Genomic DNA, 25,396 nt, shown 5'->3' with positions numbered 1-25,396 from the left:
TCGTCCTCTCTGTAGAAAACCAGAGGCACTTTGAGAAGCAGCGCTGGCCTCCTGTGTGGTTCTTGAAGGAGGAAGATCGCTATCTGCGCTCTCAGAAGGAGCGTGAACGCGAGGAAGAGATCCTGCGCAAGCAGCACACCAAACGGGGCTGGTGTTTCTGGAGGCACCCGTCTTCCTCTCCACACGTATCCTGAATGGTCTTCTCCACTGACTTCTTCATTCAGACCTGGATCATCCCACCTAGGAAAGCTAACCCCCTCTTGAACGTGTATGGAGGAGGATGGTTCTGAAATCTTATTCAGTGGAGAAATAACCCCAAATATGCCTGAATGTCTGCATGCTTGGGGGAATGTAGGTGCCTCTTCATAATTGTGGGTGACCACATGAGTGCATTCTGGTATATTGTGTGACAAACGTTAACTCAACTGAACGATATGTGCATGGATGTGTCAGTATGTGTGCGGGGGATTGCGATTGAGTGATGCTTCCAAGTTTGAGTGCTTCCCAGACACCCTGATCTATAAAGGCCTGTGGTGATGCAGTGCAACCTTTCGTCCCCTCCCAGCCTTTGAGTGATTGGACTGGGAGCAAGGGCTCTCTTTCTCTCTCAGTCTCCACCCTTCACATTGACCTTAATGACTATTACACACTGACCACTGCCTCTCCCTTTGGGGGGAGCTTACCTCTGCCTTCACTTTTACACAGACTGTTATCTTGCACACACAGATCCATCCCCTTGATCCACACTTGTAAAACCAGCATTAGATTCCCAGGAAGTGACACAGAGTTTTGGTTATTCCAATATTATTTGACCTCTTTAGCATGTTTATGCACCATCTAGGACACAATAATCAGGGTAACTGGTAAACACTACTTCAAGCAAGTAAATAAATGCCTTTACAACAGCAAATATGAAATTGTAAGGGTAACCTTAAAACAATTAGGAACTTAAAATACTCCTGCAAAAAGGTTTGATTGCAGAAACTAGCCTCCAGTATGGTCTTGATGTGGCTATTTGTGTCCAGCCCAGCTACTTCTACCACTTCTTTATGCACACCACACTTACAAAAAGCAAAACACAAGCTTCTCTGTGAAGAGTTGGTTTCATCAAACTGCTTTTTGATACCCTCACATTGCCACTCTACAGCAGTGACTTGAGTAAAGAGGGCTAGCCTTACTTGATACTTCTGCCACGGAGGAACAATGGATACAGTATTAAACGTCCACGACCACGAGGTTGCATTGAAGCACCTAAGCCAGTCTGCCTTTACACCCCTACACCACTAGGGGCAGCACTGCTCAGGGCCCTGGCACTAACCTAACATGTGTCTTTATGCTTGTGCTTCTTCACCTTTGATTCAGTTAGGGAGACCATCAGCATAACTCCAATCCTTTCAAAATTAACAAATTTAGAAAAACAAAAAATGGCATCTGCCGAGTTATTGGTTAATTTAAAACTGGAACTACTAAATGTTTTTCACCTGATCTGAGTACCAAAGCTGTGGTTCCTCTTTCTCACTTTTTAAATTTTTTTTTTTTCTAATGGAGGAGGGGAGTGACTTTTGGAAGAAGAAGGCCTTGCAAACTGATATAAGAATCTCTAATGGCATTCAGATATCATATTTTAATGCCTTCTTCTTCCCTCTTGCAATGGGTGGCATTTTCAGTCTTCGGTGTCAGGAGAAAAGTGTCACTTGTAGACATTGCCTTCCGTTCCTGTTGCTGGAATTGAAAGTGGTGCTTAAGACACTATAACACAGTGTCCACATGAACACACACTGACACACGTGGTTTTATGTTGAGGCTTCAAGCATCTGACTAAGTGTTTAGTGTTTACCTGCAGAGACCATGCAAAGATTTAATGATGATATTCATATTTGACCAGTGAGCGTTTTTAAATCGTAATTTCTCCTTCACCATTTAGTAACAGTCTGTAAGAGGTCATAGCTCATTTTATAGACTTTAGATTGTTACAGGCATTTGAGTTTTTATGCTTCTTTTTTTATTAAAAAAAATATTTGTTTTGCATTCTGTCTAAACATGAAAATTATATTACTTTCATTTCAAATCATGATTTGTGTTTCAAGCAACAGAGCAACAGACAGTTGACACTTTGAGCAAATTGGATTTTATAAAGGGTGCTATTTTCTTTGGGCTTTTGTACTGAATGTGAAACAAAACAACAACAACAGAAAAACTAACAAGATGTTGTGATGAGTTTCTATTAGTACGTTGTTCTATTTGTGGGTTTACACCCTTCAGCTTTACCCTGACAACTGTAGGAGATAGATTGTGTGAGTGAGGCATGTGGTGTGTTCTGCCATTTTCCAAGAGAGGTGTGTAAAGTGATTTTCACCTACCAAAATAGAAATCCGATAAGATCTCACAAGGCCCAAGTGAGAATTGAGCTGATTCATCTCTAAAAAGACTAAAACTTGAGTAAATGTGAACAAGCCTCAGTAAGCATTACCCGCATCCTTCGTGTTCCGGAATGATTTTATAGAGATCTGTCATCATCCGGGTGCTGCACTTTGGGATCTTAGAAATGAGACCTTAAGAGGAGAAAAGAAAGACATCCAAGGTTTTTGATAGACTTTCATTGCCTCTTTAATCCCCCAACAAATCTATTGTCTGCATAACCCATTGGGTCCGTGTGCCTTATGGTTGGACAAAACTAATTTCAACCCTGTAAATGGTTCTGCAGTCACTAACATGATGAATGCAGTAAACAATGATCATGGCATAATTCTAAAATCTATTATGGTGTTGCATAATGCACTTTCAGCCATCACCCTTCTTGAAGGAAGGTCTGTTTAAAGTCTTTAGGCCCACTACTTGAATTTGATAAGCAGTGTATTACAATGTATTACAAGGTAGGTCATACAAACTTTGTCTGGGATGTTTTCTTATGGTTAGAACTCGCATTATGCAAGGGTTTCTCTGCTGACCAGGTGATTGAGAAGTAGCGTTTAAATACGTCTGGTTTATTCCTGTAGGACGATTTTAAAGAGTCCCAGACTTTGAGAAAGGAAAGCTCTCAGATAAGCACTGGCTGGTCTGTGTGCTGGGAGGGTGCAGCCACTATTTAAATGTGGTTCATTTGCATGGTGACCTAACTTGTCAGTGTGACATTTATGTTGGAATGCACTTTCTTCTTTATTTACTGTGACTATACCTTTCTGTAGTTAGCATGAATCAGTCCCAATGTAAGACTGTTCCTTAACCAGATTATTATAGCATGACATTTCCTCTTTAGTTATTCCGAATTCCCATAAGTTGAGGAGCTGAGTAACAGAACTCAACAGGCTTCTTTGAGGTCTTTTTGTCCCTGAACCCCACAGAGGTTCTTGTCTGTTTGAGTGGCTCCGTGCATAAGTCTGCTTTACTAAAGCTCGGTACAATTTATGGTAGCATCATAGAATTTACATCTTAGAATAATTTGCTGGGACATTTACCGATAAGTTTGGTAACTAATACAGCAGACTTATTGCTGGTGTGGAGTGCCACAGCTGCCCATTGTATGCTATTACTGTTGTTAATATAATGAATTAAGCTTATTCTTATGATTTTTAAGATACCGGATTTGGGGTATGAAAATAAAAAACAGATAAAGGCATTTTAAGAATGTCCTAAATGGTCTGTTGACAGGATAACCGTGAAGCACGGCATATGTTACTTAGGTGAGAAAAAGGCTATATTATACACAGAGTTTTGTAGCCTCTAGTGCTGGACCTTATTTGAGATTACTTAATATTTTGATGGGGTTGTTGGGGGGAAAATGTGAAATGAGAAAAACTAATTAAGCTCTTATCAAAGTAAAAATCGTGGGATGTAGATACGGAGTTGCTTGAAAAGGTTGAGAAACCCTCTTATATAACAGAGGGCGAGATGAAGAAACCTTTTAAGATTTATTCATTTTATTCAGCCCTCAATATTTGCTCCACCCTGACCCCTACAAGCCAAAGTTAATTCACAATATCAAGTAGGACATAGGTTTTTTTCACTATATCTCTTTTTACTGTCATGTTATTTTAGATATTGCAGTTCTTCCTTCTTCACAGGACTAACCTCCTTATTTTAATGTGAGGCTTAGTGACTGAGAGGACACCTTGTTTTAAGTTTAGTGTCTCCTCTCCTGTGCCTTCAGTGAAGTCTCACTCTTTCATTTTTGTGAACATTTTTGTGCTGATGGCACGGCACCTGTAGCTGTCTTGGCTCAAATTAATGTTAGTTAAGTCAAGAAACATACACAAGCATATTAAATTTGGTAGCTTTTTTTTTTTTTCACATACAGTATCTTATAGCTTAAATGGATTGGCCAATGGTTCAATAATATAGTCATAAAGCTCTCTCTGGTTATTAGGGTGATAACTTCCAGTGTTTAATATGGAGATTTACAAATTCAGTATGTATTATTATCTATCCTAGAATTACGCAATAGATAATGACCAAGAAACCCAGCAAACCAGCAGTTTTAGAATAATGTTTCTGCACTCTTTCAGGTGCCTGCACTTTCTACTATGTAGCCTAATGTTTTTTTTTTTTTTTTTGTATTTTGTCTTTATATTGACTTGTTTTCTTGATCAGCATAAAATATCTCACTTTCTTGACTTAGATTTTCGCTCTGAGTCATATTCTGTAGTTTATTCTATTGCTTCCACTATTTATCTGCGAATAACAATGTTGCAATCCCACATAGACTAAGTGTCTCTTTCGTTGGGGAACAGCATCTGTGAACAACTGTTGAATTAAAGGCAGATATTAGCTGTGACGGCTATATGTATTATGCTTTAATGAAGATAGTAATTATCCAAAGTACAGCACAGTGTTGTAAATTTAAGTCCCAGCTGAAAATAACCTCTCACATTTAAATGCTCACCACGCTGTATCTGTTAACTAAGTTAGAGTATACATGGTAATGTATGCACAGAGGTTGTTGATATTGACAGACATGGTGTGATTAACCCCCAGTCTTTGCCGTCATTTTTAAGTGGATCGTGTATATTGTATAGTATTGTTATGCACTTTTGTTTCCATTGACTCATATGAGTGTTATTAACATTTACTGCTTATGTGATTGTGTTCATTACGATTGATAAAAGTCAAAGGAAAGAGCACACCACATTCACTATATTAAGGGCTTAAAAAAAAAACACAAATAAAAACTAAAACAAACAATCAGAATGTTTTGCTGCTGTTGCAAAAAATGTTTTGAAACTAAAATTTTGTAATATTTTTTGAACCACTGTGATTTATACAAAAATCTAAAAAAAAAAAAAAAAGAAATGTTGAAAAAAAGATTTTCTTTCTTTTTTTGCCATTTCAGTATTTTGATGTTTGACTTGAATTTTATTAAAATTGTTAATCTTTTGAACTCGAGTCAGTGTTTTTTGCTGTTTTGCACATGTGTGTTTTCTAGTGGTTTATGGGAAAACATTCCAAATTCAATAGTGGACAACCCTGGGCAATACAAAAACAGACCAAATTAAAAATGAAAAGGATTTCCGTAACGGAAGACTCTCTTTAACATCCACATCCACTCTGCAATGCATGTTATTTGTTTGACAGTGAATTACACTATGACAATCATCAGTGAACAGGCATTATCTTGTAGTGTTCTCTCCGAAACAAGTACTCTGATGTCTGCTGCCTTTATTCATCAAATGGCAATAAAAAAAAAAAAATCTCAGTGTACAGGGTCAGGTAAGATGCTGTTGCACTGTTGTCCTATATTTATATAATCCTTTTGTGGTAAAAGCTGCTCACAGCAATTACAGCATGTTGAGAAAACCTCAAGTCTTGTAGAATTTAAATTCTAATCATTTTCACATTTCAAATGTGCAGACTACTTGAGTTATAAAATCTTCTGTATGCAAAAAGAGCACTATATAGACTCATGGGGAGTCAAAGGCTGTTTGTGGAAATATAACACAGTGGATACATTACATAGAGACAAACACAAAAGGCAAATAAAAAAAAAAGATGGCCACAAAGATGAGCAAAAAGTACCAAAATGTACTATTACATGCAAACTATTAAAAAGCGAGTCAACAAAGAATAGTTCTCCCACGTGCACTGCAGCCTTTCCAGAGATGCTGCTAGGGGACAATAAGTGAGAATGCAAACATCTACAATATTCACTCTGGACAATCTGGAGAGATTTTCCAGATTGTCTGCTTGTCATATCTTTGGAATCTCACTGAGTGAGACGAGGTGTGAATGTAGCAGTTAATCCTCCTGAGCATTTACTGTTAGCAAGTATGCATGCTGCTGAAAGTCCCCGCTTCTTTTACCACTTATTTGTGTTTCTTTTCACTTATTTGAAGATATTGTTTATATATTCAAATACATGTGATATTGATATCAATACAGCAAACAGTCATTAAGGTGTGTTATCTTCTATTTTTAATGTGCTGCAAATAAAACACAGCTTTTTTTTTCCAACATAGTTTTTGCATCAGGTCCAGCATCCTCTGTTCTCACTCCTTCCGCAATTTTTTTTTTACTTGTGAGAGGGCATCTCCAGTTTAATATCCCCTGCTGTGAAGTGTATGTGTCAGAATCAACTACAGAAAAAGTAAGGACCAAATTCTCCCTACATTCAGTTCAGATTCTAATGGCCATGAATGATAATTTAAAGAAAACTTTCTGAAAAAAGAGGACGAAAACAACTACATGTGATAGAGCGTGTTAAACAAAACAATCACAAAGATCACCATAAGATTTTTTCTTAAAAAAAAAGAAAAAGACATAAAGTGCAAATGGTCCAGAAACATCTGGTCATGTCAACCCATGCATCCCATTTTTTTGTCTTTTCTCCACTGTCACAATAAAGGCCGTTTGTGCCAACAAACCTTAAAGAAACAAAATCTGGCAAAATAAGAACAGATTGTATCCATTTGTTTTGTGTCTCAATGTCTTGCTCCTCTGTGGGATGAATGTGGAGCTCTATTCATGTCACTGCCAATGGTCCTGTTGTCTCATAATTTGTTGATCTGCTGCAGATATCAATAAACACTATGGCACACTGTAGAAAGTCTTGGCTTAGAAAGGTCAATATATCATATTCTTAAAGAAAAAAAGTCATCAATAGTCCCTTGGTTCAACATTTCTTCTTTCTTCTATTGTCTTTCTCAGCACTTCAGCTCTGAGGACTGCACGCAAACTCATACACTGAGTTTGATGAGATTCTGCCACCTAGTGGGAAAGAAACAACTGTGCAACCTCAATGTGTGTTAAAATGAGAACCGCTCTATCTTTGAATGAAATAAATGTGGACCTATTTTCTAGAATTACTTGAAAGTAATAAAGCAGTTGCATGAGTAAAGTCTTCTGAGGCACGTCTTTCTCTGTATTGTACACACACACAAACAAACAAATTTATTTTTCTACTTTTGGGATGAAAACCATAAATGCAAGCCTGCTGGTGGGACGTGGCTGGACTATGTCCGGTTCGGCACTGAAAATTACCTTTGTTTGTTGAGTTAAAAAAAAAAAGAGAGAAAAGAATCAGGCTGTGGAATCGTCACATATCACATACATATACTGCCTTTACACATTTTCTTACTTTTCCATAAAGTTTTTGAAGGATAGAGAGACTGGGTCAGTGACTCTTCCCAAGTGGATCCCTGCACACAAGCATCATCAGGATCAACAAGCTGTGAACTGAGATGTTTAATAAAATCTGGTAAATGATCAAAGAAACCCACAGAAATATGGGGGCAGAGGTTGTCATGGAGATGTTTAGTGATGTGGCTGATGATCTGTAACATTAGAGGAATAACAAGGGAAGGTGGCGGTTGCATGGAATGGAATATTTGAGTCCATATGCCATCTTGGTGTGTATGTGTTACAGTCACACTCCTCTAACTCTTCCAGGAAAACATGCTTGTCAAGTGGCCAACCGACAATCTTTTACCAGACACTGACGTACTGTTCACCAGTTTCCCTTTTATTTGCTTGTAAATGGAGGATTTGCCAGCTTTTTGTAAGAAAAGACCTCATGGTCACCACCATCAGTTTGAACACTGATTACAGACCTGTATGCATGCTGCATTTCAAGTTTGAGCCGTAGGCTGAGCTCAGATTTCCCACAAACCTTGCCCCTGCTCTCACACCACAGCCTCATGGAACACAGTTTTAGAGTCACAGACAAAAGCTGACATCACCACATCTGGCTCTCATTTCTTAGGATTCTCATGGGAGCAGATGAGATGTGTTGAATTGAGAGTAAAAAACACTGCTGTACAGTCGACAGCACTTTGATTGAATTGGAGGGTTACAGGCAATAGACAGATGAATTGGCTCTGAAGGAATGAATGAGGAGTCAGAGGAAGCTAGAAATACCAGAGAATGATGAGTATAACTTGATTATACCTGGAACAGAATCGTTCATAGGTCATGTTTGCCACCAAAAAGCACCAAGAGTCAGAGCAAAGATTTCAAGGGTAAGCCGTCACACACAAATGGCCACGTCATATTGATATTCCATTAAAAAGTCATTAGAAAAATAATGAAATGTACAAAAGAGGTCACCTGATTGAGTGACAGCACATATGTGTTTTCAGCCTTCCTTAATGTGCATATAATTTACGCTGTGTTGCTGTGGACCTCCCTGAGGGCTGCTCCATAAACAAAACAGCCCTCAAACCCCGCACACATCTCTAAATCGAGGCCTCACACAGCAAAGTTTGTTCTGATGGCATGCCCTAATTTGAAGACTATTTGTTTTACAAAGTAGACCCAGGGTCTCTTTTTTATTTTACGGAAGATTAGAGGAAATTTTAGGATTTGTTTGACCTTGTCATGTTTTACAGAAAGAAAGCAATCCTAAAACAAGAAGGAAGTCAAAAGTTTGTGTTTATAAAGTCAAAAGGAAGAGTTCATTTGAAAATCATGTTTTATGTGTGTACAGAGGAGAATATGATTTCAAACTGTACAGAGAGACTCACATGCATACACTTATGTACACACCGAGGCCCGAGGGAGAGATATCTCAAGGTTGTTGGGAAGCTGCATAGCTGAGCAGTGACCTCACCTGGAAGCCCGATGAGAAGACACCCAGATTCAGAGACCATGTGCAGATGTCTCCTTCTCTCTGTCTCTCTCTAACACTAAGACAGATACACGGGCAAAAGACATGTTTTACTTTGCAGTCTTTTCTTTTTCTCTTTAACCAGAGTCTTTTGTTTCCAGCTTTGAAGTTTCCTTCCCTAACACGCCTGTCTGGCACCTAAACTGACCCCAATTGTCTTTCAAGGGAACATCTTTGTGTTATTTGGCCCCAGCTGCTGATGGATTTGTGGGCTTCGCTGTAAGACAAATGTGTGTACACTGCTGGCATTTACTTGTGACTGGTGTTACTTCCTCTTTCTTCCGCTCATCAGCACCACTAGTGAGTCTTTCTCTCAGTCCACTTCATTATCTGTTTACACCTCCGTATAAATCCACATATGTGAGCTGAACATTACCGTGGCAAGAAGAGGTGAAACAGATCAAAGCATTTTGGACATATTCTGAAGCAATGACTATGGAAAAAAAGTAATATAACAGTTTCATAATGGGATATTTACAGGTAATATGGCTTGTTACTTACTGCATATAGCCAAGTACTGATGATATAAACTCATACATGCTGGAAATCACTGACAGGAATAAAATTTGCATGTAAAAACTTTCAATTCAAAGTCCTCCATCCAGAGGAACATAGATAAATGATTATTCAAATACAATATATCTATAATCTTATAATCAACAATCAAACATGATGTGCATTCACATTTATGATCGCTAAATTTCATGGGAAGTATCGACTCTGGTTCATGTACAGGGAATATGTCCAAATGTAACTGTGCACCCAGAATCTACTTTTGGTTAAATATGAATGAAACTAATTATATGAGATATCATCTTTTGTCTTTTCATGGTACAAAAATAGGACCATGCATATCACATATCTAATTTGTGTGAAAAGCAGCTGTTATCAATAGAAACATACTGCAATAATATCTTTGCAAAAATGTTTAGCTTATCGAATGTCATTTATGACATCTTGAAGAAACAGAACCATTTCATCTGTTCATATGCTCATCAATATGACATCATGCCCTTACACATGTGAAAGCAGGCAGACACTAAATATATTTGGAAAGAAATGTTAAAACTAATTCTCAATGAGGGACAGTGAAGCAGGAGGCCACAGTTCAAGGTATGACCCATACACTCAAAAAACATCTCTGATCTTTTAACACTTCCCATTAAGTCTTAGTACACATAAACCTGCCATGAAATCCTTCATAACCCCCAATGGAAAATTTGTATATATCCAAGCCAACAAAGAAGTGGCTTGTTTGGTGTTTAGATGCTTATTTTGTCAGTTCAGAAGGAGATTAGGTGTTTTGTATTAAATAATGCCACAAATAACAAACATACGTAAGTATGACGAGTTAACAGTCACTGAATTTTCAAAGTGGATCCATGAGTGGACTGAATTTCAGGGTAAACAAGGGAGCCTCAGAGGATGTTATGTGCAACTGGGCCACTCAGCACCCTGTCATCCACACTTAAACTATTCGTTTAGGCTATGCCAGGAAGGGAGGAAGCTGAACAAAAAGTGTCTCACAATTGGAAAACCAGATTCAGTAAATGGAGAGAAAATCCCCATTAACCCACACAGACTCACACACACAAACACACTTCCAACTCCCCACTGGACATACAAAACTCCCACATTTAGACCCCATCTCCAACAACAGCTGCCGCCGCACCCCAGCAGAGGAAATGCCAAAGTCCTCTGAAGTGGAGCATAACAGCACTGCAGTTCACTTCCACAGTTAAGAAAGGCAAGAGTGCCTCTAATAGCAGGAAGTTGTAAGAATAATAGTGGTATGGGGATGTCAAGCTCCTTGTCCCTTTGGCATGCAAACTCCAGCCAAAACAGGACAGTATGAGTGTACTGCATGCTTGAGCATTTGTCTCATAACTTTTCTTGTCAGGTAAAAATGTTTCACCAGTTAGTACATTTAAATTAGGATAATACTGAAAAAACAACAACATTGTATTATCATTATTTTAATGATTCATATTTGCTGTTTACTGTTATAATGAATTCCCCCATCCATGTGAAGTATTAAAAACAAAGATACAAACAAAAAATACAAAACCAAAAAAAAGTTGCAACCCTGACACAGAAAAATGTACCCAGAGAAGAAGCATACAAAGAGGAAAAGATAATTGAGATTCTTTTCCCTAAAAGGAAGTGTGTCCTTGCATGAGTGAGAGCATTGGGTGACTGTATCAGTCCTACAGTAAATTCATCAGAGGATTATTCAACCATTATGAACTGTTTAGCAAAGAATAACATTCTTGAAATGTTAAGGAAAGTCATATTTGATATGGGCTAATCCACAATTAGCCTCACACTTCAGAACGTAGAAAAAAAAATCTTTGACTTTTATCCTCAGCATCTGTCCTGGATTATCTAAGAATATCAGGTAAGTAAATTAAAGAGCTTAGGAGCATTCACATAATCCAAGATCTTAAACCCTCGTGCTAGTGACCCACTGGCAAAAACCAGTGGATTCTTACTGCCTTACTTAAAGAAGTGTACTGCTGAACTTTGCATATCCAGAGGTAGATAGGGTGCACAAATTTGGTGTCTGCATCATGTCTGTGTAGAGAATATATGAATGCATGATTTGTATGAACAAGAAAAATAACTCCATACAATCTTAATCTGAAAAAGTGGCCCTTGCTTTTTTTTTTATGTTAAAGTGCCTCAGACTCAGTTCCCATGAAATTGGTTCTTCTTAAGCTTGTTGAGAGATGGCGTGCACAGTTACTGGCTTCCCTGGAGTCTGCCATGGACCAATTCAAAGACAAAGACAAAGTGAGGGAAACTGGCAGATCTGAATCGGCTAAACTGCTTGCAGCCTCTCTAAATGACACCGACAATTTATATTCCTATCAATTATATTACAATAAAGTAAAAACAATCTATTAATTTTTTTTAAATGCCTGTAATTTTTTGCTAGTGTCTGATTGATTCATTCACTTTGTCATGTTTACCCTATACACACACAAAAAAAACAATGGATCTAAAGTCATTATCCTTTAGGATAACATCTTCTTATTTATGATCTGCAAGTGTTGTCGAGTCGTTGAGACACCTTTCTTTCAACTAACCCTGCTAGTGAAGTCATTATGCTTTCCACTCTCTCAACGGGAGGTGGGGCTTTTCGGTGAAAACTTAATTCTACCCAGTTGCACAAAGACCAGCGCGCAGTCACAGTCTCCTCTACGCTGTGAATGCGCAGCGCCTGCACAGATAGCTCCAGTTTAGAACTACATTGCATGAACCTGAATACTTTTTGTGCAGGTTTCTTGGCCAACCCTCAGTACTGCGCTGTGGCCATTTTCTATCTGATAATCCGACCCCGAAAACTATCGGGACCCGTGAACACAGAAGCTACGGGAGTGGTCTGGAAACTTTTGCCATCATGAGCAGACAAACGGTCAACCTTGATACCTATAGTCTGTCGCTGCTCACGGCCAAAGAGGACATCATCAACCCTCGGTCCTCCACAAACTGGTAACGCAAAGTCTTGTTCAACAATCTTAAATCTAACTGCATTAGCACAATCTGGTTTGTATAATAAAAAAGAAACGTTATAACGGTGCTTTGTGAAAATGAGACAGCTATGACTGCAAGCAACTTTGTCGAATCTTATCTCAGTCCAAGCTGTTCATGTACAACCAGAGTGCTCGTTGCGTAATTGAAGGCTTGATTTAAATTAATCCAGACAGTGAAGTAGAGGTTGCCAGCACAGGGACAGCACGCAACCTAGACTATATTTACAAGTGTATGTAGGTAGGTTTAGTGGCTCTGACTTTCAACTGCAGTCCATGACGCACCCCAGGCTGCTAGTGTGGCTGGGAGCGCAGCACCTGGCCGGCGGCTTGGTGACCTCACCCGTGTCTTGCGCTCCGTGACTTGGTTATTCTCCCCAAGGAGTTGTGAGCATGGCATCGTGTTTCTGTAGCGCTGCTGATTACTGACAGGAATTGTCTTTCAGTTGTTTCAGTTCACTTGTCGTTAAATTGACAGATTGCATGCACAAGTGCTACCCATAAGGACCAATCAATGACAATAACTACAGGTAGAATTAAGATGTAGAAGTTGCTTTGCGAAAAATCTGTTTAGGGTGCAAGGCAGCATTCAAAATACAGTTCAAACGTTTAAACATGAGAACTAATTTTACTTTTCAGTAATCACCAGAACATTCTCAGACATGGAAACTACATGAAAATGACTTCCATACTTACTATAAAAATTGGTATGTGGAACCATAGCTCATGCTGTAACCTGAGCACCTGACACTTGGTTCATTCTGTTCTTTTGTCATAGGGTTTGGCTTGTCTGTCACTAAGGCGATATATCCATCTTTTCCAAACAGTAACAGTTTACCTCTCTAATCTTCTCATATTTTCTTCCTCTCTTATACTCTGTGCTTGTAGTCTGTGTGGCATAATCTTCTGCAGATACAAATATGTCATCAGTGGCTATACTTAGCAAGTACAGTAAAAATATTATGTACCATGACCCCTGTCTTGCCATATATCCACTCAGTTTGCAGTTAAGAAAAATGTTGTCCAAGGCTCAAGGGCACACACGTGCTCAAATAGAACTGATTTAATCCATCTCTGTTTCATCTCTGTTTGCCACTTAACATTACCAGCCAGGAAATGAGTTTCAGAGCAGTGAGTATTATCCCCCCTTGAGAAGCTGAATTCTGACATCTTCATGAATGCCATGGAAAGAAATTCCCCATGTGGGCCGAACATGCTCAGTTTCCTTTCTCTCGTAGGTGTGGAGAGTGTTCATGTTCAGAATCACTATGGTGATTTTTTTTCCCATAGCGACAGTTACAAACTGATACATCACTGATCGCTTCGTTTTTGTGTCCCTAAATCTAACACATGCATATTTGCTTGTGTTTAGCCAAAATTTGGAGATAAACAAAAGAAACTGAGAGGGACCTCCCTCAGCTTTCAATAAGTGAACTTAAATCGCTCTGCCATGATGGAATCAAGAGCTGGGAGGGGGAGACACTGATATCACACTACTGAGACAGGAGCCCGACTCACTGCATGCGTGTGTATGTGTTTTGGCCGGATTTCATGTGTGTTCATGCAAATATATTTGTTTCTCCCTGTGCATATGTATCCTGCAGAGACAATTGTAAAGAGTTGAAGGCACTGAGAAGTTTGTATGGAGCAGGATGGGAGTCCTGTTTTCTTGAATGATCCCACCCCCACTATGTGGCCTTGAGGGTCTTGTGTGCATTATCTAATGACCTTGTCTTCTGAATGGGAAACAGAGCTTTTGTGGGTGAGACTCTGAAGAAAAGAGGAGCAATTTCAATGCATCCTTCATTCAGACCTCTCCCCTCGGTGTACAGCTTTGGAGGTCTCTGTTCAGTCTCCCAGACCACTGAATCCTATGAAGTGTATTACTTTTTGGCTGAAAATGGGCACTGTGTGTATGTGTTATGTGTTTGAAGTGACAGAAAAAAAAGATACACAGTAAAAAAAAGAAAAAAAAATCAATCCACACCATTTTCCTTTTAGTTTGCGTTTTGTACCAAACAAAGAGCACAAGTTGAATGTCTGACACTTCTGAGGCAACAAAAACAAAGAAGCACAGATAACCAGGGGTGTCTTTCTGCCTAATATCAAAAAGACTGCAGCGCCAGCTTAGCCAAACATATGAGGGTATACAAGTGTGTTGCAGTATTGTTTCAGCCTTGCAAAGCACATCAGATAGAGATTTCTATTGAGTTGTGGAGCAATTCATCCGGATGGGTGTGGACTTTATGTAATAATCTGTGGGCTCTGACAGAGTTGATTGGAACTTCTTCAAAGACCTCTTTCTTAAAGGCCACTTTTGTACTGAGTGCCAAGTTTGTGGGAAGTGTTCTCTGTTGGATATTATTGCAGACAGGCTGTGACACATAATGTAAATATATGATTTAATTGTAACAAAGTGAGTATTCAAACACAAAAACAAGGTAATATATTTGATTTTATTAAGATTATGTATGGTATTGATGTGGCATAAGCAGGTATTCCTTGCCTGTTGTTTCAGTGTTTGTTGTTCCCTTTTTCTTGCCATCTCAAAGCCCGTTCGAAGCACATGGCCACCTTACCTGAGTCTGGTTCTGCTGGGAAGTTTTTTTCACCCTGTGCATGCACAGGACAGAGGACTGAATCACAGAGAAGTTTCAGTGCAATCTGTTTCTTCAGCTTGACACCTTTTAACCCTAACCTTTTGAATGGACATTGTATGAAGAGGATTAATTTTGATATTAATTAATGTGATTTCATTGGATTATGATTGTATTAAAATTAATTGTATTATTGGCTTGAGTTGGTCTGTGTCTTTGAAGTGCCTTAAAAGGGACATATGTTGTGATTGGCTGCTATATAAATAAAACTGAATTGAATTGAATTGTAGTATACAGTAATTATTTTAGTAATTATTACATGTATATATGTAAGTGTGCGCAAGAGAGGCAGTTTCTGAAAATATTGAATTTATATTGTAATACAACATATCAGTCAACCCATTTATCATTTAAGATGTAATACACTATCCATGTTCTCCAGCTCTTTGATATCCTGCAGGAACTCTCCAGTTGATGATAAGTGGAGGGCCTTATGTTTCAGCACAAGCCCGGGGTGTATGTGTTGCTCCTACTTGCCAGAATTTCCACAGGTTCATGCATGATTAACTGATACCTAAAGAGTCCCTGACTCTAAAGTTACTTGCCAGGTAGAATATAACTGGGTGTGGACATAAAATGTGGGGCCTTGTGTGTGTAAGTGTGATGTTACACATGCTTTAGTGATTCTGCTCTTGTATAATATTATAGTAACAGTATTATCACGTTATTGTTGGAACTTACTTGCATAGGCTCTACTTTTTGCTCAATGCTCAGTTCCTTATTTATTCAAAAATCAAACTTGTTTTAAAGATTCAGAAAAGGCCGTTGCGTAATCACGTTTCATGTTGATTAAGGTGTTCATAGCTTTCTTTGTATAAATAAGTCCCACTGATGAACTCAAAGAAAATCCCACTGTAGGCAAAGTAGAGTAGGTGTTGTCCTGCTGGTTAGGATAAGGCTTCAAAGATTGCACAAAATGTTGTTATCAAGCTAACAGAACACATTTGATTGAAAAAAATGGGAAGTCAAAGGGCATGAACATTGAACCAATGCCCAGTCTTTTTTCTGACTGTCTCTCTCTTTATCTCTGCTTCCTGTGCAGTAGCTTTGTTTGACTTTGATCACCACTGAAATCCAAAAAAATCTTCTTACTTAGTTTTCCTGTGAAACACTTGTAACACCAGTTTAGGTTTAATTTCTTTGTCAGCCAGAGGGTTTATTGCCTGATGCTCAAGCAGTAATTTGGTCTGATCAAAGAAGTACATGTAATATTCAAATGCTTCTGTTGTGACAGCAGGGTGAATATTAAGCAAACAAATGTCCCTATTGGGGCATAAATGTCGTGTTTGAGAGGTTAAGAGATGCACTGTGTAGGTTGTGACTTCTACAGAGCCCTCGGCTTTGCGCTGATGCCTGCGTGATAAAGTCTGTGGGTGGCATGCTAGAAAATTATGATAATGATAGCTATGATGGCTGTTATACTATGTAGCTCTGTTTAGATGAACTAAAAGAATGATCTTTTCAATTCACATAACAACTGCTTGCTACCCTCTTAAATATTGTTTAGATTCATTTAAGTGTCCATGATGATGTTGCAGGGTAAATGCTGGTTATAGGCATGAAGAGACTTGACTGTGGAAGATTTTCGTGAATATGAGTTGTGTTTGCTTGTCTCTCTATATATAGACTCCTTAGTGTTCCAACTGCTGAGTGAAAGATCAGAAATTGTGATGACCCAATAGAGGTTGGGCAAAAGGTTGGCAATTAAGTATTCATGACTTCAAGGAACTCCTGTGTAGTTGCTTTGGTGTCAAATGTCACTTGGAAACAAGATAAAGAGTTGTTTCCCTAACAAACCAGCAGGTCCAAGAGCTCTGTTTTTAGGTGGTAAGAGTTTTGTATGGTCATGCCAGTCTTCCTTACACTTGACCTTTCTATCAAATCCTCCTTTTGTTTATTGAAGTGCCTCAGCTGATTACGACGCAGATGGCCTTTGCACATTGTTTCCACTGGAAATCTGTCCTTTTTATGCCTACAATGGTAGACATAACAAATAGTGTATTGTTTCCCAATGCAGTTTAAGATGAAGACTGAGACATTCTGCTGGAACGCAACATTTTTTACATGCTCTGGAAAATACAACCCCATTTCCAATGTGTATTTACAACAGAAATCAACGATTTCCAAATCTCATGTATCATTTCTTTATAGTAACATATCAAATGTCAAAATCGAGATGTTTAACTTTTTATGAAAATAATTGTCAATCTTGAATTTTATGGCAGCAACACATTGACAAAAAAGTTGAGACTTGGGCAAACAAGGCTTGAGAAGTGAGTGGTACTTAAAGGGGACTCTGGTATTTTTAAACCTAGACATTATTTCTGACATGAAACAAGTTCATCTACTCACCGAGAACAGTTTGGTGAAAGTCGGCGTCCTTCGGAAGATATTTAGAATTCTCGAGATCCATATAACGGAGTGAATGGGGGCATAGACGATGCAGCCTCTAAATAAGGCATTATCTGTCTTTATTTCACCAATACTTTAAGACGAATGAATGAATGAACGCGTACTATTGCACGGTCAGCTCATAGCTGTTTTGTTGTTGTTATTGGCGGCTATCGGGGGGCTTATAGAGGGCTTTCTACACACTCGTCTACTGGGATGACGTCATCGACGCGCACTGCTGCAGCAATAAGGTTTAGGTTTAGAAATACCGGAGTTCCCCTTTAAAAGAAACAGCTGCAGGGACCTGTTACAGCGAATTAGGCATTTGGGTATAAAACGAGCACCTTCAGGGGCAGAGTCTCTCAGAAGTAAAGAAAGTTAGAGATTCAGCGATCTGTAAAACACTGTGTCTACACATTTCACTCTGGAAAGGCACCATTAATGCTGAAAGCTATAAACAGGTTTTAAAGCAACATATGCTCCCATCCGTCATGTCATGTCGTTTTCAGTCTTTTGCATATTTCACTAAGACAATGCTAAATCTCATAGTGCATCTATTATAACGACATGGCTTCACAGTAGAAGTGGAAGAGACCGGATACTGCACTGGCCTTGCTGCAGGCGAGACCTTCCACCAATTGAAAAAATTTTGTGCATCATGAAAAGAAAAATACAACAAAGAAGACCCAGAATTGTTGAGCAGCCAGATTCTTTTATCAGATAAGAATGGGACAACATTCCTTTCCCAAAAGTTTTTCTGCTTTCACTTTCAGAATGAGGTAATATATATATATATATATATATATATATATATATATATATATATATTTTTAAATTTTATGTTTTTTATGAACGAATAAAATGTATCACTTTTTGTCATTTGATAGTTTTAAGTGTTCTATAGTGAATGGAATATTGCTTTATGTGATTTACAAAGCAATGCATTTTACATATTGTTCCCACTTTTTGGAATTGGGCGTACACAAACTGCTGTTTCAGTGCTCAGCTTTGCGGTGCCGTGATGCTGGAGAGACTTTATTAGGGTATAATGAGGCAACAACAGCTCATAACACACAGACTCTAGATAAAACAAAGAAAATATTTTAACAGTATTTTATTTGGATTTCAAGGGTATGAGCATTCGGGCCTTGACAATAAAGAGCCTAAATGAAGGTTGTGCAAGTAACCCAGTGCATGCTGAAACATTCTGTCTTGGTCGGTGCCAAAAACAACACAAACTGCATTTGACAGCCACAAAGGGCTTGATAGTTACTAACATTTTCAATGGGATTTTGCTTTAATTGCACAATTGTGAAGTCATCAGACACACGTACCAACCTGCAAATGCACCCTAGGTCATTTCAGTACAGACACATTCCTTTCTCGCTCCCATAACTGACCTAACACTTTAAAATATCACGTGTTGTGCTTTCTCAGTTTCCCTAAAAAATTGCTTCTACTTCACCGTGGTTACAAACAGCTCCCAGGTTACAACCATGACATTCTTACAGTTGACTGGCATCTTGCAAGAATGCTGATTGCAGGACTTTGGCTGGGAACCTCAATTGCCTTTCTCCTGTCATATTTGCTCACTGGCTGGTGATGGGATTGAGCTGTGGGTACTTGTAGACAGTTTAGGGGGGGTCTGTTGTCCTGACAATTCTGGTGGGAAAGCCAGGTTGTTTACCGAAAGAGACTGAATGAATTGAGGGAGATGAGTGGAAAGGGACGGGGAAGGCTGGGAACGGACAAAAAAATGAATGGACGAGGGGAAAAGAAAAATAGAGGAGTAAGAACACAAGTTGTGAGAGGAAAGAGGAAGAATTACAGTCAGTTTAAGACATGTTAAGCAGCTTGGTCTAGACAAAAGAGCAGAATACGCAAAAGACAGAACATAAAGGAGTGATGGAATGGAGAGAAAAGAGATGAGAGGACAGGTGGAGGGACAAAGAGAGACACTGCAGAGAATCAAAGTAAATTAAGTGGCCATGTGGTGCTTGAGTTTGTTTAATAGATTGCCTAAAGGAAATAGTTTAAGATAAAATGCCAATGTTTTTACTTGTCCCGTAATAACTGTGACACTATCTCTGAGTGTGAATGTGTGTGTGTGAGACAACATGAACAGGAAATACCAGACTGATCCCAGTGGACCATGATTTCAGAGGATTTATCATCATTCCCTCCCATACTTCTCCCATCCTATGTCATGTGCACAGCAAGAAATTTTGTTCCCATCTTCTCCCCTACAGCTCTCTGTGTTCTCCCCAGAGTCATAACAATTTACCACATTGGGATGCCAACTACGCCCATGTTTTCATCAAAATGCTTGCTAGCCACATATTTCTTTTACCCCTTGGAAACCTCCAGTATGTTCTGACTGTGTCCCATTGAGATGCCATTGTTAATAGATTCTCTCTTAACCCAACCATTTATACCTATACATATCCCCTGGTGCTTGTCATATTTTCTTCCAGTGTGAACTCTTGACTAGCTTTTCTATAACCTAAACATATCCTGTCCTCCTCCATGTACCCCATCACTCTTTAGCCTTGCACCCTCATGGCAGTGTACTCCATATATCCATCTAAACGTCAGTTTAAAAAAGTGTTTTCTTAAAAGGTGCAGTTTTCCTTTCATTACAAGTATGAACTTTTAGCAGGACTGAGGATGTTTTATATGTTAATATCAAAACCTCTGAATATGCTGAACTCTCTAATACCAGTCTCCAGTTTAATACAAATAAGCAAATGTTAATATAAGTATGCATATTAACAAATTTAACCTACAATAATTTAATTAAAGTGCTAGAGCTGGATTTTATTTTGGGAGTAAAAATACATGTACATGCTTCCTGTGTGCAACAATTCCCATGAATGTTATACAGCAGAGGTATATGTGTGTCTGGTGGATTGTAGGAGTCGTTTTGTTTGTGGGAAGCTTCTACTGAATGGACAGTCACAATTTGGTTTTGAAAAGAAAGATGACTCTCTGTAAATATCTTTCAACACTCTATACTGGTCAAGGTTTCTATGATTTCCTGTTATATCTAAAAAAAGAATGTTCTCATGTTGTGTCCTGAAACAAAATGCACTCAAACTTACAGACACTTGAGGCTATACTATATTCACACACAATTACCTTTCATGATGGTTAGGATTATATTTTACAGAGATGAATGGTAGATACAGTAAGTAATCAGAACGTATGTGGCTGTGCTTACACAATGACTGGCTGATATTATGTTTTATATGTGGATTATCTCGAGGCTGAAACACTAGACTAGCTGTTGGAGACACAATGCCTCACCACACGATAATGTGGCCTTACTGTTGTTCATCCATGTCCTCAAGTCTTTGTCTTAATGAAATGTTTTCACTGTACTTCTTACAAGTTTTTTGTCTTAGGACACTTTGAACTGACATCTAGTACACAGAAGCTTATTTTTTGTCTTTGTTGCCCACTTTGTCCACCCCCCACTCTTTTCCATCTGCCTCAGCACAGGGAGGGCTGTTTTCTCTCTCTGGTCCTTGGCAGTGATTTAATTACTTATTTGTTTAGTTTGTCATATTCTAAACTTCTCTGGCTCTGTGTTCTGCTGAGAACAGAGATTTTATTCCTTCCCTTCCTCCTTTCAGCATTCCATCCAATCCACTATGCCCCTCACTCCCTCATGGCCTGATATTTTGTGCAGTCGTTGTTTACCTTTTATATCCAAGCTTTTCCTACATTTAGTTGGGCTAGACTCTCTGCTCTGTCTTATAATTCGGCTCTCCATAACTTCTGTTATTTCTTTTACTGTTTACTGTTCTGTCCAGGCCAAATAGCGTCAGTGCTCTGTAATAGTCACCAGGGAAGTCTGATTTGTAATCCACCCTGTCAAACATTATACTGAACACTTAGTGTTACTCAATGGGTGTATCTGAGCAAATGCTCGTTTGGGTCAAATTGTTAACACACAAACTGTTGTTGCACAAGTAGACTTGAACATGACTTGTCATCAGTATTAAGTACTGCTCCACCATCACTGCAAAGCAACAACAACAAAAACATTTAATGGTAGCAAAATACAGGTTACTTCATGTTGCTTACTGAATTATCATGCCGATGTGATTTTCTTCAGTTTTTTCCATGTATCGATGACAAAATTTTAGAGGACACAACACTTAAGAAAAACAAATCATTTTATGACTTGTATCTGTAAATGTGCCAACATGTTTGAGTATCCTGAAATCAGACTGATGGTACTTCCTAAAGTATTTGAAGCATGCAAAGCAAGCAGAGGTTTTTCCATTACATTTTCTGGCACTTCTCAAGGACTGGGTCATAGGGGCAACAGTCTAAGCAGAGATCCCCAAACCTTCTTCTCCCCAAACACCTCCTCTACCGGAGACATTGAGTCATCCCCAAGTCTCTCCAGCAAGTAGTATAGTCTCTGCCCCAAGGCCCTATCCCAGTAGGACATATCTGAAACACCTCCCCAACTGGAGGAAGTCCTGTCCAGATGCCCAAACCACCTTAAACTACTAATAGCAATGTCATTATTTCCGTCACTACCCACATCTCATGATCATGGGTAAAGGGTTGGAACATAAATCGACTTGTAAATTGACAGCTTTCAACTCAGCCCTCTCTTCACCACGACACATCGGTACAATGTAAGCAGCAGGTGCAGCCCTAGTCTGCCTGTCAATCTCCCCTTTACCCTCACTGGTGAACAAGACTCAGATATACTAATTCTTCTCCATATGACGCAGTGACTCACTCTAAACCTGGAGTGAGCAATCCAACTGTTTCTGAATGACGACCTCAGACTTGGAGGTGCTCAATTTCATCCCGGCTGCTTCACATGCAACTGCTAATTTCCCCAGTGACTGCTGGTGGTCTGAACTCAGTGAAGCCAACAGGAGCACATCATCTGCAAAGATGAAATCTTAAGCCAGAAAAACCCTGAGGCCTTTGGCTGAATCCGTTTTCCATTTCTGTATTTTGAAGTCTAATTTTCTACTGTTTATAATTGCAGTTTATGACAAAATTCATATATCAAAGCTTGTATGTGCCGTGATATTGAAATAACAATTGACATACATAATATCAATAACTTGGTTTTAGATAGGATAAGTGTATTTCATCTTCTCCTTTTTTGATGATTTTTAGTGGCCTTTATTCAACATTTTGAGAGACATATGATATGGGCATAGAGAGGGGTCTCTAAAGGTTCTTTGTTGCTTATGTTGTGCTGTTGAATGAAATCCAACTCATGTTTTTTTCAAAACTCTACTGGATATCTGTTTGTTTAGCTTAAAAGGTGCTGATTTGTACTTGGGCATGATTAAGTTATTGGTTCAAGCTTTGTGAGTGAGACAGTTCCATCACATAATAACCTAAACCTTTGCCAGAGGTTTACACAAGGCTTGTCAGGACCAGTCTTACTTCTAGCACAGTCATACACATGGAGTTGACTAAACACCACATGCTGAGTAGGAATTTGGCAGTCTGTCTTTTACTGTATTATGAAAGTATGTTTTTTCTTCTTTTCTATCAGTATTGGAAGAAAAAAATATATATATGTATTTATATGTATGTATTATGTATTTTATGTATAATTTATTTGAGACATTTTCTAGTACAACAATATATACGTCCTCATGTATATGGAACACATATTTGTTTAGTAGCATGAAGTTGTGACAAAGGCAGTCATATAAAAACAACCTCCCTTCCCACCCCTTCAAAAAAGAAAAAAAAATGACAAAACCAAAATTTATTAATAATAATAGAAGCAGGACAAACAAAGGTAAATGTTGACAGAGGCAGTGCTGACATTACGCAGATGGTACATATAATTGTGCATGTCTACATGCACAAAGAGAAATTGAAAGAATTAAAAAGAAATTGAAAATTAATGTGAAAATGTTGTGCTGTGTGCTGCTAGTATGGGGAAAGTAGAATGTGGCCAGGTGGTGCAAGGCTTAGGTTGCTTAACCATTAGGGACAGTTCTAGCTGAAGGGACTTGACATGATCTAAAAGGGGCTACCGGATTTTAGAGAATTTTGTGATAGACCCACGGACAGAGTATTTATATCTTTCCAATGTCATAAAATAGAGAATATTCCTTATCCATTGGGAGTGAGAGAAGGGGCACGGGAATTCTTGTAGTATTATGAAGTATAATGGCACATCTTACCAACAGTGTGAAGAAGGCCATAAGCTCAGTAAAGTGTGATAGTAGTGAGTGGCCAATGGGAGGGACTCCAAATGGCCCAAGTAGTGGTGAGGGGCGGATGTTGGCAGATGTAATGGCAGAGAGAGAGTCAAACACAACCTTTCAGAACAATGTAAGGGGAGGACAAGACCAGAACACATGACCAAGACTGACTGGATTGAGATGGTACTTGGGTCAGTGCCAGGATGGATATAGACTTAGACTTAGACTTAGACTTAGACTTCCTTTATTGTCATTGCACAAAAAACACAAGGTGAATCTTGACAACGAAATGTCGTTACTTGGCTACCAGTGTAACAGAGCTAGACCTTATTCCTATACAATAAATATGTTTTCTATAACTAAGAGCTAAGAGCTAACTATATGCAGGGTAAATAAGTATATATATATTCATGTATATTGCACTAAGTTATTGATATATTGCACTAATTGTCAAAAGAAACATTAAAAATTGCACTGAGTTATTGCAAAGAGAAACATTAAATATTGCACTATAACAATTGCACTTAAGAGAACTAGAAAAGAATTTCACAGTCAGAGTAAAGTAAGTGCCAAGGAGTCCCCAGGTTCATGTTGAAGACAAAACTAGACTAACTAAGGTGCGTGTATTGTCCATGTCCATGGGGGGTGGTTTTTGTAGTGTCTGTGTGTGTGTTTAGGGGTGGAGGAGTGTTATGTGGCGTTAAGCAGTCTGATGGCCAGGGGGAAGAAACTGTTCAGTAGTCTGGTCGTTCTGCAGGAGATGCTGCGGAACCTTCTGCCGGACGCCAGGGGGGAAAACAGTCCATGGTTGGGGTGGGTGGGGTCGGAGAGGATCTGGTGAGCCCGGGATAGGCAGCGTCTGTCCGCGATGTTCTTGATGCAGGGGAGCGGAGCCCCCGTGATCTTCTCCCCTGTCCTCACCACCCTCTGTAGAGACTTCCAGTCAGAGGCCCTGCAGCTCCCAGACCAGATGGAGATGTAGCTGGTCAGCAGGCTCTCGATGGTCCCTCTGTAGAAGGTCTGAAGGATGGGGGGCGGGAGGGATGCTCTCTTCATCCGACGCAGGAAGTGCAGGCGCTGCTGGCCCTTCTTCACCAGTGAGGAGATGTGGGGTGACCAGCTGAGGTTGTCAGTGATGTGCACCCCCAGGAACTTGGTGCTGCTGACGACCTCCACAGCTGAGTCGTTGATAAGGAGGGGTGTGTGGGTGGGTCTAGATTTCCTGAAGTCAACGATAATTTCCTTGGTCTTGTTGACATTCAGGATCAGGTTGTTCCCTCTGCACCAGTCCACCAGATGCCGCACCTCCTCCCTGTATGCCGCCTCGTTGTTGTCCCGGATGAGGCCCACTACTGTGGTGTCGTCCGCGTACTTCAGGATGTGGTTAGGCTAATTTGGACCAGTGGACCCTGTGGACCACTTCACTGTAAAACTCCACGTTAGCTGCAAATTGAAGATGAGCGAACCCACTTCAGTGCAAGATCCCAGACTGCAGATTCTATTATCTCTATGTTA

At 39.3% G+C, this 25,396-nt stretch overlaps 2 protein-coding genes across 3 annotated transcripts in view; both read left to right on the top strand.

The window, feature by feature from the left end:
* Positions 1-5,374, top strand: part of rhobtb4 (Rho related BTB domain containing 4) — a 40,801-nt gene extending 35,427 nt beyond the window's left edge. For both annotated transcript variants that reach the window (XM_072388100.1, XM_072388099.1), the window contains one exon: positions 16-5,374. In XM_072388100.1, coding sequence (XP_072244201.1) covers positions 16-194 — 179 coding nt within the window. In that variant the 3' untranslated portion in view covers positions 195-5,374. The remainder of the gene's footprint in view (positions 1-15) is intronic.
* A 6,882-nt stretch (positions 5,375-12,256) lies between these two features.
* Positions 12,257-25,396, top strand: part of LOC140310003 (uncharacterized) — a 36,126-nt gene continuing 22,986 nt past the window's right edge. Inside the window, exon 1 of the mRNA XM_072388102.1 lies at positions 12,257-12,589. Within this exon, the coding sequence (XP_072244203.1) occupies positions 12,498-12,589 (92 nt within the window). The 5' untranslated portion in view covers positions 12,257-12,497. The remainder of the gene's footprint in view (positions 12,590-25,396) is intronic.

Source organism: Leuresthes tenuis, unplaced genomic scaffold (genome assembly GCF_036924035.1).
Source record: "Leuresthes tenuis unplaced genomic scaffold, fLeuTen1.0.hap1 SCAF_6, whole genome shotgun sequence".
Taxonomy (NCBI): Eukaryota; Metazoa; Chordata; class Actinopteri; order Atheriniformes; family Atherinopsidae; genus Leuresthes; species Leuresthes tenuis.
The sequence above is the reverse complement of the archived record's forward strand: the minus strand, read 5'-3'. Positions and strand labels throughout refer to the sequence as shown.